Source organism: Plectrocnemia conspersa, unplaced genomic scaffold (genome assembly GCF_051122295.1).
Source record: "Plectrocnemia conspersa isolate PC_06_02 unplaced genomic scaffold, ASM5112229v1 ptg000001l, whole genome shotgun sequence".
NCBI lineage: Eukaryota > Metazoa > Arthropoda > Insecta > Trichoptera > Polycentropodidae > Plectrocnemia > Plectrocnemia conspersa.
The window spans coordinates 12,565,383-12,581,312 of NW_028277165.1; the positions used below are offsets into that span (position 1 = coordinate 12,565,383).

Sequence of the window (15,930 nt, forward strand, 5' to 3'; positions counted from 1 at the left end):
GATGGCAGCCAAAATCCCAGAATAAAAATATGAACTCAGCTGCCTTTTCTAAAAGTCAGTAGTACGTGTGGAAGCACACATTCGACAGTTCGCTGCATTTACGTATTTTATTATTATATACAAGTGACGTACATTCTAAAAAAATAAACGTAATTTGTGGCGCGTGTTTATTATAATATATGCATATTTTTTTGCTGCGTGTTGTGAATCGATCGTTAGAATCTTAGAAACGATGAACTTTCTTTGTGTGTAGGAGTCTGCAGTTGTGCCAAAAGTTCATCGGTCTATTGAGCGCCTTGAACTTGACATTGTCTTAACCCTGATGTGACCGAGTACATTGGAGAATGTTTTATTTTCATTGATTGATAATGGTAATACATATTTTTTAAGCATAAACAAGGAAAAACGTTCCGATTATCGTCTATTCTATTTAAAGAACTATTGTAGATAAGGAAAAAATCACCTACTCGATAAAATACTTAAAAAAACTAATTTAAGCGTTACTGCTATTTTTCTACACTAAAATAACATCTTAAACAGGAAAAAATAATTGTTAATACTTATTGAATTATTTAATAGTAACACGAGGAAGAGATTCACTTCGCATTTTACTCGTAATACTTATATTTCAAATAGAAACATCACTTTTGATCTATATTGAAGCTCGATTCACCTCATTAGGGGAGAAATTGTCAAGTGACATGTTTTCTTTACAATCGTACTTAATGACGATTGTTCAATATTCTTCCCTTTATTGGAAATTATCCCTTTTTCCATATATGTGCATATACTCAATATAGAATGTTAATCGTGAGTTAGTGAGAGATCTCTCATTCACTCTCGTCACTTAAAACGCGAGTGAGCGAAGGGAATAGTATCTCACCGTACGCGCCTAAATGTATACTAGTGAAAATATAACTTTTATGAAATATAAACATTCACTGTAACAGTTGCGATGCATCCATTTGCTGTTTAAAATCTAACCTAACATAAATGAGTTAACCAAATCCTATATGACCTAATGGAAGTTTTAAAACTCACTATTGTTTGCGGGGTACGCGGCCGGAACAACGTAAAATATTATAAAGTATATTTCCATTAACAATGTTTAAGAAAAAAAACTATAATGCAGTCATATCTCGGTTTTCGCTGACTTCGGTTATCGTCGATTTTTTCCGCGAAAAATTTGTCTTGGTTTTCGTCGGTTGCCTCGGATTTCGTCGGCGTACGCGACGTTATATTTTTGCTTTTTTAATGTATCGTTCTATCAAATTATTTGTATTTATTTTGATAATATTAATAATATATATTATAAACACAATTCAGGAACCCAATAATGATTTATGACTTTCGCCTGTGAGTCGCGATCGCATTCCTTATTCTTACCTATCGCGTCCAGGATGCCAGCGCTTGAGAACTCTCGTCTTACACGTGAAATCCAGCTTCTCATTGAGCTTGCCAAACAAAATGTTTCTGGCAATAGTTATGAGAAGTTGGAAAAAAATATGTGGGAAGATGCTCATCTATTTTAGGTGTACACCATTATTTTTCTTAAGGTATTTCCTAAAATGTTTATCATTGTTTGTATAATGTCCATCATGGCGGATTGAGATAACCTTTAAAGTCATGATGGTCAAAATTATTTATTAATTTATTTAGCGTAATATAGCTAATTTTTACATTGTATTAGAAAAAATATCGGATGTTTAAAATTTTATTTTTGATTTTAAATTTAAAGTTTGATCTATTCTTGCAAAATATAATTGGAAAATTATCATTATATAATTGAATACTTATGATTCTATCACAAAAATATAAATATTTATAAACTAATACTTGTTTTTGTGTAAGTGTAAATGTGTCATTTACACTAAATAAAAACAAAATAAACACGTATTGTAATGTTGATATTACTATCAAAACATAAAGGATTTTTATTTCTCTGTTGAATCACGTACAATGTTAAACAAAAAGTATTATCTTCGTTTTTCAATATATACATACATACATCCACATCTATATAATAATAAGAAACATCGCCTTGGCGTGTGAGTTTTTCACGTTGTTGTTACATTTGTATTTATTCTTGAACGTGCCTTTTGTGCGTTTCTCAGATTTTGTAACCTCGTTGAAGCATATTTCACTCCACGTGTATGAAATAAAAATTATAATCTCATACTTGCTCATTAATCAGCTCTCCACTTTTGCAAATTTATATTGTCGAGGTTGTTTCTGTTCAACAAGAGGTGGTTCTATTTATATTTTATTGAGCCTTTGCCCTAGTTCTCCTGGGTGGGTTCGAAAAGGACGTCTTTGTATGTTGAATACATACATATCAATAACGGTGCGATCATATAAGCAATGGAAGCCCCGCTTCTCATTATTAATTTATTTTAAAGTATTTACATTTATATAAAATACAAATATTGAATTTCGCCATATATTTACTGGACTCTACTTATAAAGTAACCATTTTTGAACGCTCAGGAGCTGGGCGTAGTATTATATATTATTGGAAAATTATTTTGCGACGACGTAATACCATATGTGAAGGCTGCACAATAGTGTATATTTTTATATGCTTACTCTTATATTTATATCAATGTAAGACTTAACAGCTGCATATATGCGCACGTATGCTAAAATGATTCATGTAATAATATTATCAGTATATAATTCATAATGTTTTGTCAGCAGTTTACTATTTAAAGCTTCGTCACATTTCTAGTTATCGGTTTGGCAATAATGCTTTTGTATAAAAAATGTACATAATAAATTTATCGCACGGTTGTTGATTAGTAGTATTTTTAAAGATTTGCATTCATACCATCATATAGTTTAATTATAAGTACTATATTCCGCAAATACCGCAAGAATTTGATAGATTTATGATGTAAAAAAGTATTTTATTTTATTATCAATTATAGAACATTTTTGGTTTTGACTTTTTTTAGGATTTCTTAAGCAGAGCTAGGATTTTTTCATTTTTTTAAAATGAAACTTAATAATTATTTCAAATTTATTTTTGTTTTATTTTTTTATTGTAGAACGTTTTTGCTGCAGTAACAGTTTTTTTTTAAAGCCACTTTTTTGAAAAAAATGACGGATTAGACGAACTAACGAGCTTAGCTAATATTTACAAGATCTATTCTTAGCCCAAGTTTTATGACCATATGATTAAATCTACGGCATTAAACGTGTTCTCAAAAACCGTTATATTATATTTTGTGAAAACATTAAAAAAAATATTAAAAAAAATTCAATTTTAATATAGATTATTTAACATTTTTAACTTCTTTACTATTTTCTCTTTTTAGTTATTTTTAATAGATACCATTTTGTAGGCAAATAAAAAAAAATTCAGGGAAGATCATTTTTGTTAAATTTCCGTTTAATAATATTTCATTAAATGTTATTTTTCTGGGCAAATTTTAAGGGCTTAGAATCCACGCCAAAAGCAATAAAATCGTGCCGTCGCTGTCGCAGTGGAAACGTTCGGTTATCTAGCGTTCAAATTGAGACTTTTTAAAACAATATAAAGCACATATAAACCTAATTTTGACCAATAGGAGAGCGCAATAAATAATTATCCCTTCTCAGAAGTCAAAAAATTACGTCAAAAGCAATATAATCGCGCCGTCTCTACCGCAGTGGAAGCGCTCGGTTATCTGGCGTTCATATTAAGACTTTTAAAACCAAATAATGCATATCTAAACCAAATTTTGACGAATAGGAGAGCGCAAAAAATAATTATCTCTTCTCAGAAGTTAAAAATTTACGTCAAAAGCAATTTAATTGCGCCGTCTCAATCGCAGTGGTTATTTAGCATTCATTTTAAGACTTTTTGAAACGATATAATGCATATCTAACATCTTAATTAAATGAAAATAATTTTTCTGTCCAAATTCAAGGGGAATTTAGGTAAAAAAGTGACAAATCCAAATGACGTTTGAAAGGAAATTAAAAATAAGATGAACATTTGAACGCTGTAACATATTTAATTTTAATGCTAAATAATGCTGAATATGAATATATTTATTGGCAAATGATTAAGCTTTCTCAACCAAGGCGAACGTAAGCGATACATGTGTTTTTTAAAGATAAGATCAAAACAAAGAACAACAGCCGGGGAAGATAAGCAACAGGTTGTCTTGTGTTTACAAGCTTGGGCGTTGTTGCAGTATTAGGTCTTTGTTACAGTATTGGAAAGTTATTTTAGGCGTGAATTGGATTTAGAAGCTTAATCCACTGCGATATCATTAACTAATAATTATTTAAAAATATGTTTGATCGTAGTTCGTTTCGCTCTTGTGTTGACTTTGATAAATATTTTTGTACGTACATAAATTTTAAGTTCTTAGTTTCTTGCCAAATTATACTTTTAAATATTGAATGAAATGCTTTTAGCTACTTTCATGCGTAAGATCTTGCTTGTTATTTTAGTATAGACTGCTCGTGGCGTCTGTAATAAATAATACATTGTTACACAAAGGAAAGATAATAATCAGTTTTTAATTCACCCTATCTCCCAGACACGACAAGCGCAAAACATTTGTGCGCAACAGGTCTGTCTGCTACGCAAATTACCCCATCCTTCACAATCCAAAAATGCACGTAACGCGCATGATTTTCCAATAGTCGATAGAGCTGTGGCCATGCGTCTGGGAAATGAGTCCTTGCACAACTTGCTCCATGGTAACAGACGACAGGGCCGCCCCTATTAATAACCCATTTATGTCTACACTCAGCGCGATATAACGATACAATTTATGAAAGTATCGAGCCGCGCTGTGAAATATGTTTTGTATGGTATCATACTATGGTTGTTTAATTCAGTGGGTTACAAAAATTAGGTATTTTTTATATAAAATAAAGTACATTTTTCGTATAAAATAAAATATAAAAACAACACGCGAAAATGAATTTATTCATTTTTTTACTAAAAAATAATCAGAAACATAAGTGGCATCGTAATTATTATTATTGATATAATGACTAAAATTTATAAGACGTAATTTTGATTTATTGGATTGGATCATTACTGTTTTAACATCGTTGAAGACTAATACTGTCTAAACGTCAACAACAAGCTATATATTAGATTGATGATTGAAGTAAGGATGCTTTTCCTTTTCTTCCGCGGATGAATTGAGTAAAATTTATAACAATTTTCATTGTATGATAAATTTTATTAAACCTCAAAGTTGTTTTTTAGTTAAATATTCGAATTAATCGCTGCTGATTAACTTATTTTAAACATTTTTTTGACACAAATTTTATGCATTTTGCTAGTATAAAAGGATTGCCATTTATGCTATGTCTTAAAATTACGCTATCAGAAAAGTTTGAATACCGCTGATTTAATTGACCTATTGCTACGTTGAATGGCTTATCTGCGATTTGCGCATTACTATTTCAGCAATATTATTTTATAACGTCATAAAATCACATTTACGTATATTTTCAAAGAATAATTATAACGCGCATGGGAGAGACAACCCTGTAGCCGGGGTGATAAACCCCTTATATAATTTTCTCAGTAAAACAACGAAAATATAGTCTAAATTATTTTTTTATGCAATTTTATGACTTATTGAATTTATTTAGTACTACCTTTGATAATTTTCGTCATCATCCCTTGCAATATAGAGACAAAGGGTTGGTCTAACGCAGACGCATCGGTGCGCGCATTTGTGCATCCCGGGCAGCGAGCTGCGCGTCAGATTTGTTTGTGTTGTGGCGATAACGCAGCTAGACGTGTTCACCGTGCAGTCTCCGTTCGTTATCAGTGCTATTTTGCATACATGCATATACGAGACAAGTGTGTTGTGAATTTGTGTCTCCCGTGATGTAGTTGGTTTTTCTTATCGAAGAAATTCAACAGCCTATTAAATTCGGGAGCCAATCGAAACTTGTTCGCGTTTTCCGATTGAACATTGGCTAGCATACGGTGACGTGGCTGCGTTAGAATCACTCACAATAACTACCACCTCTTAAGATACATCATCACACAACGGATGTCCAATCGTGCCCAGCAGATGCCCGTTCGAGTTCGCCGCAATCAACCGCCATTTCAAGCGCCTCGGATTCCGGAAATGTCAATCCGAGCTCAAGCTCCTCGAGCACCTACCCCGGTACCTCAAACTCTACAAACCCAAATCCCTTCAACTTCAACTGAAGTTTCTCAAACCCCAATCTCTCAAACGTCCGTCCCAGCGTCTATGATGTCTAACCAAGGCATTCAAGCGCCGGCTCAAGCTCCTCAAATAAATGACCGAGCTACTCAAATGCCTTCCCCTGTACCTATAATTCATCAGATGCCTTTTCAGAACCCCCAAACTTTTGTTCAAGCTCCTCGAGCATATTCTCAGCGCCCTCAAACGCACATCAGACCACCGCAAATGCCATTCCAGTTTCCTCAAACTTCCGTCCAGGGCAATCAAATGTCCTTTCCATATCCCCATATGCCTACCCAAGGTCCTCGAATGCCTTTTCCGGTACCTCATCCTTCTCAAATGCCTAACAATGGTCACCAAGCACCCATGAGATTCCATCAGATGCCTATCCGAGCTCCTAGGATGCCTATGCAAGGCCCTCAAAGATTCAACCAAGCTCCACAGATGCCTAACCAATTCCATCAAAACCCCATTCCATTTTCTCAGGCGCCTCGAATGCCTTTTCATGGCCACGATACGTCTCAGATTCGAGGCCCTCGAATGCCTATTCGACCCAATCGAATGCAAATGCCTAACCGAATTCCTGAGATGGGCCCCCGATGTCCTCAAATGACATACGGCTACCCTCAAATGCCTCAGATGATCCCTAATATCCCTCGGATGCCTTTCCAACCTCCACAAGCTTTTCCAGCGCCTCCTATCATGTACCAGGTGCTCTACGATATGCCAGTGCAGTTCCAAGAGTACGTCCAGTTCCCTCCGATTTATTCAGCACCTTATCCTCAAGGATTTCCCAGTTCTGTACGCACGAGTCTAATATCGCAGCACGTCCCGCTAGAAACCGGCGCCACCATGGTTTTGAGTCGCGTTTTGTACGCGCCAGATTTGAATCTTTCGTTTGAGTTCGACAGACGTGAGTTGATAAATATTTGATGCTGCGATTGTATATGTTGTATGTGTTGTATACGAATGGGCGATAATACAAAATAGTAAATTTTACGATTGATAACATAAATCAGGATTTCTGTTTATAAAGTCTAATTGTATTCTCGGTCATCCATATACCATTCAATCGAGTACAATTTGATGTTGTGTGTCTTGAATTATTATAATCTGATTCAGTTACAGCGCGTGTTTAAATTTATACAGCGAGCGAGTTGAAATTTATAAAAATATTGCATCATCTTTGTATTATATTATATTATACATACGTACAGATCTTCGACTCCCTTTAGTTATTTTTTTACTCGTCATCTACATAGACGTATGACACATATGATTGTAGAATCGATTGATATAAGACTAATTTTTCAACCCTATGTTATCGAACGTTATTTCATTCATGTTTCGCGATCTTACACAATGAAAAATTTCTGCCATATGGAAGCTCGTAAAACGCGTCACGGCTAATTTGATAAGTCAAATTATCGTAAGTTGAACGAACGACTTTGAATTATTGTTTAGTAAATTTCGTGATAATTTTTAAAATCCGTCATTGTTCTCAAAGTAGGCGTATCTTAATAACAGCAATATTCTGCGCATCAAAAAATAGATTGGGCTATCTTTAAGTGCGTCACCTGGATATTTATTTCTAGTTAATGTAATTAACGCATTGAATATCGTATACACAGATTGAGTCATTAAATATTCATACAATAACAACAAAAATATGTTAAGCTGAATATTTACTGTCCGCATTTATTGCGAACGATGTCAATAATATCATAACAACTAATACAGCTAAAAATCGATATCCGCTACTCCATATACTTTGTGATTCCAGGTAATAAACACGTCTCGAATTCCTTTGTTAAGACAACTAGCTACCATATGTCGGCCTATCTACGCATATTCATCAATATCTAACTTATCTTAAAAGTTTTCTCGATATTTAGCCTTGTATGGATGTCAGTAGCTCACAACCTTTTTAAAATACATTTTATTATTATTATTATTTTTATTATAAATTTAATTTAAAATTTGACTAATAAAAACGTTTTTGTCACAATTATCACAAATGAGTCGCGGATAATAAAAATATAATTATTTATTTTATTGATATGCGATTATTAATTTTACAATTGAGAATACAAAAAATCATTAAAAAAATTCGTTTTAATATGTTAACTAACTAATAAAAAATTTGACCGGGAAAAGACACAATAATGATATACAATAGATTTCTGTTTATATATAAAATAAAAATTGTACTATTTATTTATTTTTAACTTTTTTAAGCAGAGCTATAATTTTTTATTTTTTTATATGCTAATTAAAAAAATGTATTATTTTAATTATATTTTTAAACGTGTTTTGTCTCCTTTTTAGCGAATATATTTTTTTTATTTTTTTGAATAGTCGCCATTTTCAAACACTAATAAACTACTAATACAATTATAAAAAAATGCGGTATTATTAAAAAAAAACTGGCCCCCAGTGACATCTATTGATTGTAAATTATATTACACATATTAATTTATAATTATTAATATATGCGTCACCGATTCCCAGACTTTCAGTCTGGAGGTTAATACTTATTTATTTGTATTCATTATATCTGATTCAGTTGGTACAGATTTGTCCCGTTATAACGCATTGGGCTTATGCCTGCCAGATATGCCTAAAAGATATTTAGGATATCTATTTTTACAATAATTATCATTATGATATCATCAATTATTTTAATTTTTTTTTAAGTGGCTTTAAGATATTTTTTAACGGAGTTATAGCTGCCATTTTGCAACAAAATAAGGCTGGCTAACAAACTTATCTGAGATTTGTAGAAAAAAATCATATCGATATGATAAAAACCAGGACAAAAGATTTACATAAAAGTTATAATAATTGAAAATAAAAATTGTCCTATTTAACGCAAATAAGTCGCGGTATTCAATGTGTTAAAAGTCATGGTAATACTTTTTCATATATAATATTTTAATTTTATGCCTAATAACTATATGACTATACATTATTATCCTAAATATTATATTTACACATACTTTATGAAAGAAATATGGATTTTGACTTATGACTAATCATGAATAAAACTCTTTTCATGATTTTTATTCAAGCTGCTTTCATTTTATTAAATATATAAATACGCACATATGTATATACATATATTAAGATTATGTGCATTCAATAAAAACAAATACAGGAAAAATCAGCAATATCCAACTTTTTGCGTGGTGTTTTTTTCAGACAGCTGCCGCGTCCATTGCAATGGTGCATTGATTACTGAAATTAAAACGTATGTATTGATATAGTGCTAAATGCTACATATTTAATAAAAAAATATAGTATAATTTTATTTGGGTTGAGCTATTTTGAATGCGCCTTTTTAATATTCATAACTATAATAGACATCGGATACGATAATGCAATTAAAAAAAATGTATATAAGCCATAAATCTATTTTTCACGATGCTTTTTTCAGACGTCAGCTATTTGCATTGCAATGATGATTTGAATTTTATAAATTTAATAAATAGCTATATAGATATGTACATAGACCTTAATTATAAACATTATATAATTTATTATATTTTATTTTATTTAGATTAAGCTGATTTTAAATGCGCTACCTTAATATTAATACTAGGTTTATTAGATCATAGCATGAGAAGTATATACAAGTTTTCCGAATCGTGGTTTAATTCGGCTGGTTAGAAAATTCCAGACAAATTGAAAATCCTAAACAAGATTACTAGACGAAAAAGCTAAAATCTTCTACTACGTAAATGCCATAAACCAAATGGTATTTTTTAAAACAACCATCTGCAATTATGCTATGGTGCTATGACGTATTTATAGAAGTGATTTTGTTTTTTCTAATGTAACATTATCTGTTAACGAGATATTAACATTTAAAGTAATATGTTTTTTTACATGGAAAAACAAACTCCAATGAGTATAATCCTTTGAATTACATTCCATTTCTCTCGCTCGCGTGTTAAGTGGCGTGAGTGAGAAGAAGTGGGCGTGCGGAGCAGATGTAACGCACTCCCTTATCTCTCACTCACTCTCGTCATTTGATACGCGATCGAGCGAAAGGTAGTGTATCTCACTGTACGCGCCTGGTATTTATTATTATTTTCAACTACATCTTGTTACGATAAAACCGTTACAGAATCCAAAGGATGCAAAGTCTTTTAACAAATAAAACATATCATAACTATAAAAAAATAATTTTACAAATTAAATATTTGGAAATTAAACCTAGTTTTTACCATTGATTAATTTGGTTATGTGTTATATTTAGTTTAAAAACACATATTTCTTCGTATCGAATATCATAATAAAAAAAGTAATTTCATAATAAATCACTGAATATTGTGAGTCATTATTTTTGTTAATGTCAGGTAAAAATAAAAGGAAAGATCAAGATAAAATGTGTTTTTATTACTTTTATATAAAAATTGACATCCTTTGTATTTTTGCTTTTAGCTTTAGTGTACCTATTTATGCAAACATATTTAACTTTTTATCATTACTCATGATTCACATTCAAGAGCTGCAGACGTCCGTTTACATTAAGCACACTTTACATACGACACGTGTACGATATATTTTACGCACATACATATATGTACATACTAAAGAACTCCTTGTCCATTGTTTGATAACAACAAGGTAATACTTCCGCGTCTGATAATTATTATTGTTTTTTTTCTACTTTTTATGTCAAGCAGTTCTTTAGTCATTTGAAAATGTTGTTATTATTTCAAATGCGCACTAAAGTAAACTTTTTATACCAACAGTATATTTGCTCTCTAAATATAATAACTTGACGGCAGTGACGTTCGTTTTGGCACGTATTTGCATGATAGACTAAACATGCTAAATGATGAAATAATGTTTTTATTTCACATATGAAGTTCTTTATTGCTAAGTCTTATTATTTAAACAAAATCTGATAATAAATAATTAGATTTTTTTTGTAATTATTTCGTCATCATATAGCAAATAAACACTCACCAAAACTCTTTTATTAATAAGTACAATTCTTTTTGGGTTAAATTAGTCATAAATTGGGCCATAACGGTCATGTGTTACACTGCAAGGCCACATCGAAAGCGTTGCATGTCATAATTTATAAGTGTCTTTTCGAAAGAAGATGCTTTCACACGTATCGAAATTTTAACGCACCTACATCATTTTCAGTTCCCTAAACCTAATATCTATTATGTATTATGTTTTTTGACCTGATTAATAAAAACATTATCAATAGGCACGTGACTTTTTCAAGCAGTTTCTTGAAACAATTGACAGCAGTTAACCTGATTAAGTCTTTTGCGTCATTTTTCATTGCCATATACACAAGTGGTTATTGTTCGTAAATATTTTGTTATTCTTTTCCGTTTACGTCATTTTGCCAAAAAATATATTGAATTGGTACATAGTACCATAACAACATATAAAGTATTTTAAATATATTAAAAATATTATTTAAAATAACTCCAATGTGTTACATCGAATGAAGAATTTACATACCATTGGTATAAGTCAGCGTTACCTGAAAGACCTGATTTCGAATCCTTACTGTTTTTAATTTTTATGATAGCTGATAGGTTATAATTATTGATTATTATATAATTAAATTCCGATCGATAATAACAGATAAGGTTTTCCTATATTTTTCTAATCTTAATAATTAAAATAAAAAAAAATTCGATCGTATGTAGGGCCATCTACTGATTGTAATATGTAACATTAATTTATAATTAATAAAATATGTCACTGATTTACAGATTTTAATTTCAGTCTGCTGTCTTAATAATTAATTAGTTGTTGTTTATTGCGTTTATAAATAATACGTTAATTATAAATAAAAAGTTATAAATAAGTATTAGTCGTCCAATTTTAATTTTAAATTGAATAATAAATAATTTTATTATTGTAGATATTACGTAATAATCAGCAAATTTAAGGAAAAATAATAATATATTGTAATTTTAAAAATATATTTGTATATTTAAGATCGGAATAGCGTTGTACGTACGATCTAGACTGGGTTCGAGCCACGGCAGCAGACTCCAATTTGTATTTAAAAAAATGCACTATTAATAAAAACCGGCTCTAACTGCAAAGTGACATCTATTGATTATAAAAATTAAAATATATAAAATAATTAATAATTATTTATAAAATATATTATAATTATGAATAATAATTTATGGCACTGATTCTCAAACTGAAAAGTCTTGTCGTTAATACTTACCTGTAGGTATTTGTTATGTTTGATTGACTTATCCAGTTGGTGTAAATTCACCCTGTTGTAACGCATTGGGCTTATGAATGTCAGGTTATAATGAAAGAGTAATAAATAAATAATTTAATTTAAAAATTTCCGTTTTTAATATTGAATTTATAATTTATTCTTTTATAACTACTTAAAAGCTTATAATTAAAATAAATTACAAAAATAAATTGTTAGATCATTAATTATTTAAGTTATTCTCCAATGCGTCACGGTGGTCAAAAATAATACATAGTATATACCAATTTAAATTAATAGAATATCAAATATTAAAATTAATTGATTCAAACCGGACCAGCTCCTCAAAGTTAAAATTAAATAGATCAATTTGCAGCGCAGCCTTATAAAGAGCTTCCTGTCTCTAATGGTCGTTAAAAGAGGACGCGATCGTGACTCTCCAAGACTTTCAGGAACCAAATACTGGAATTCTTTGAGATAAGTTAGATTGTCAACAATACTTTCTGTAGTTTGAAAAAGTGCTTCGCGAAATACAATTTTTTGCGAGAGCTCAGTGAATCGTATCCCAACGCTCATAAATATAAGAAAGACGCTGGGATCAAGAACGGATAATAACCAAAAATCTCCAGAACCTTTTATAATATTTTTCGATTAGGATAAAGTTTTCGAATACTCTGATATTCTAAACTATTTGTAGATCCTGATTCAAGAATGCTGCAAACTTAAGTGTCTTGAAAGATTTTCCTAGACGTCGTTAAAGTGTAGAGAGAAATCTTAAGTGGAAGTTTTTCGAGTCATAACGTTTTTACCGATATCGATAAAATAATTTGATTCTGAATGAGATCTAGAAAATGACATAATAAGATTTTTACGATACTCCCAAAAGTCCATTACTCTGTAGAGAGAAAGAGTTTGCAACGGATAAGGTTCATCTAAGCAATTTTAAATCATCGGCATACAAAATAAATCAGTATTTTTTTGTATTTATATCATTTATAGGCAGATGTTAGACCCTCGAGGAACTTCCGAAACATTAAAATATTATTTTGACAATAGGCTATCATGGGTTTCGAACTGTCTAAATAACTCAAATAATCGAGTTATATCATCTGAGCAACTGAGGTCCAATTATATCTCTGGCAGCAGAATATTGTTTAAATATGATAAAGCATGATTCGGAGCCCGGCATATTCTGATTATGAATAGAAACCTTGTGGATGACACAATAATGGCCGCGAATTTAATACTATTATAGATATGTCAATAATCACAGTGATATATGTTTATTATACATCAAATCAAACAAAGAATAGAAGATAACTAATCCACTTGTAAATTTGCATTGTTAACGTTTATCGCACACGGGAACTAAATTATATCTTAATACATAAACCTTCGTTAGATATGTTTATTGATAAGAGTTATTTTTAAGTAATTTTATATTACATTGATAGTTTAATTTTAACTTACTATTTATATAAATAAGCACAGTTTACCGATTTAATAGGTAGCGCATTCAAAAGTAGCCCGTTTAATATTTTTAATAAAATATAAAAAAATACAAATAAGATTTGAGTTTATTTTTTACATTAAACTAAAAATCTACGTAAAATGGGTAAATAAGAAACATTTCTCAGTTATTTATTTGTATTGATACAACTATTATATGTAATAAATTACAAGTATAATGTCATTTCTTAACTATATATTATATTTATATGAATAATACAATATGTTTAGGCAATAAAATAAAATTTGAAACAATTGTCTTTATAATAAAATAAAATTTATAATAAGTAGTTGAATGCTCAAATAATATCTATACTGTATTAATTAACCCTTTTCTAGAATTATGCTAATATTATATTTTTAGGTAGACTAACTAAGAAATACTATTTTATGATAGTATCAGGTAGCAGTAAAATTTCATCGACAGGTTGAAAAAAAAAACTATAGAAAGGATTGTTTAGATTTTGTACTTAAATTCTTGCAATTTCAATAACACTTACCTGAAAGTTTTACCTGAGCGTTGCCTAAATTAGTATAGCCTTTTAAAAGTAAATATGCGCGAAGAAAAATGAATTTAGAATTTCACGTGATTTTTCTCGCTGTACCCAGGCCCGTATTTGGTAGAATCACGAACTTTTTTTATTAAAAAATATGCAATATACATAGTATAACAATATTCTTAGCAATATCGATCTTACAATAATATGATTTTAATATGAGAATTTTAGATGCACGTTATTTTTAAATGTAAAGAACGGACTTAAAATGTAGATACCTAAAAGCTTTTCAGGCGTTTTAAACTATCAGTACTGTTAAATAAATGCGATAAAGTTATTCTTTTCAAAAAGAGACGTAAAAATAATTAATAAATAAATAAAATTGAAGACTTTGTTTTATATATATATTGACAACTTTAATAGTATCGCTTTAATTTTATGTTGATAGAATTAAATATTTAGATATTATATACCTAAATATTTATTTATTTATTATTACCATACAAATACTATTTTTCCCTAAAAAAAAGTGTATTTTTTCCTTAAAAAAGGTGTTTTAAATGTGTAGTATCTACCAAGAATAAGAATAAAAATAAAACGTAACACTGATTAGTATAAATTATATTAAAAATATTACCTAATTCTTTCACATATTCGTCAAACAGCCGAACAACATTTATTATCCCCACATATTCAAATGTAAAAACATATTTATCGTAGGTACATTATATAATACATTACATAAGGACGGAATAGCGTAGTCCATAACGTTTCAGACTAAAAACTATAAGGTGGCGGGTTCGAGCGCCGGCAGCGGCACACGAATTTTTAAAAAAAATGCGCTTTTATTAAAAAATCCAGCCCCAGCTGCAGTGACATCTCTTGGTTACAAATTATATTACACATAATAATTTATAAATATTAATATAGATGTCACCGTTTCCCAGTCTTTTAGTCTGGTGGTTAATACTTACTTGTAGGTATTCGTTATATCTAAACGGATTTACCCCGTTGTATCGCATTGGGCTTACGCCATCGCAAAATCAAACTTCAAATTAAATTGCCCTTAAATCTATAAATATCTGTGCTGTGTTCCTCAGAAAGCCTGACCCATTACAGTGAATAAGTGTCACCATGCATGGTGACACTTATTCACTGTAAGGTGCAATTAAAATTTATAATTAATAAAATAGATGTCACTAATTTACAGATTTTATTCAGTTTGATGTTTAGTAGCTATTGATTATGTTAGCCCAGTTAGTAATAAATAAATATATGTATTTTTATGAACATTAATAGGGAGACTTTCTGACTACGCCAGTATTTCATTAAAACTGTTTAATGTGTTTTCATATGTGGGCTTGAAATTGCGCACGTGTTTTTATTTCGAAAATGTTTTCAAGAGGAGAGTGTTACAGACTTAATCTTTTTACTATATAGTTTGCCAGTAAAAATATGATAAGAATTTTAGAGGTAATTTATTTCATGCACTACAATAAAATATTATTATATATTTTAATCGTAGAATTTC

The 15,930-nt window shown here is 30.2% G+C and overlaps 1 protein-coding gene and 1 long non-coding RNA gene across 5 annotated transcripts in view; one reads left to right on the forward strand and one right to left on the reverse strand.

Moving 5' to 3' along the window:
- Nucleotides 1-15,930, forward strand: part of LOC148238890 (transducin beta-like protein 2) — a 127,019-nt gene that overhangs the window by 6,609 nt on the left and 104,480 nt on the right. For 2 of the 3 annotated variants that reach the window (XM_088189099.1, XM_088189090.1), the window contains exon 1: nucleotides 5,728-7,089. The exons of the other annotated variant lie outside the window; for it this stretch is intronic. In XM_088189099.1, coding sequence (XP_088045225.1) covers nucleotides 6,018-7,089 — 1,072 coding nt within the window. In that variant the 5' untranslated portion in view covers nucleotides 5,728-6,017. Of the gene's footprint in view, nucleotides 1-5,727; nucleotides 7,090-15,930 lie in introns of those variants that run through there. 3 annotated transcript variants of the gene reach the window in all.
- On the reverse strand, nucleotides 9,236-10,772 carry LOC148238891 (uncharacterized). 2 transcript variants are annotated; one of them, XR_015810302.1, is made up of 2 exons: nucleotides 10,670-10,772; nucleotides 9,236-9,413 (listed from the first exon to the last, which is right to left on the reverse strand). It is a non-coding gene; the product is annotated as an uncharacterized LOC148238891 (long non-coding RNA). The 2 variants fall into 2 exon arrangements; XR_015810306.1 differs by having other exon boundaries at nucleotides 10,657-10,702.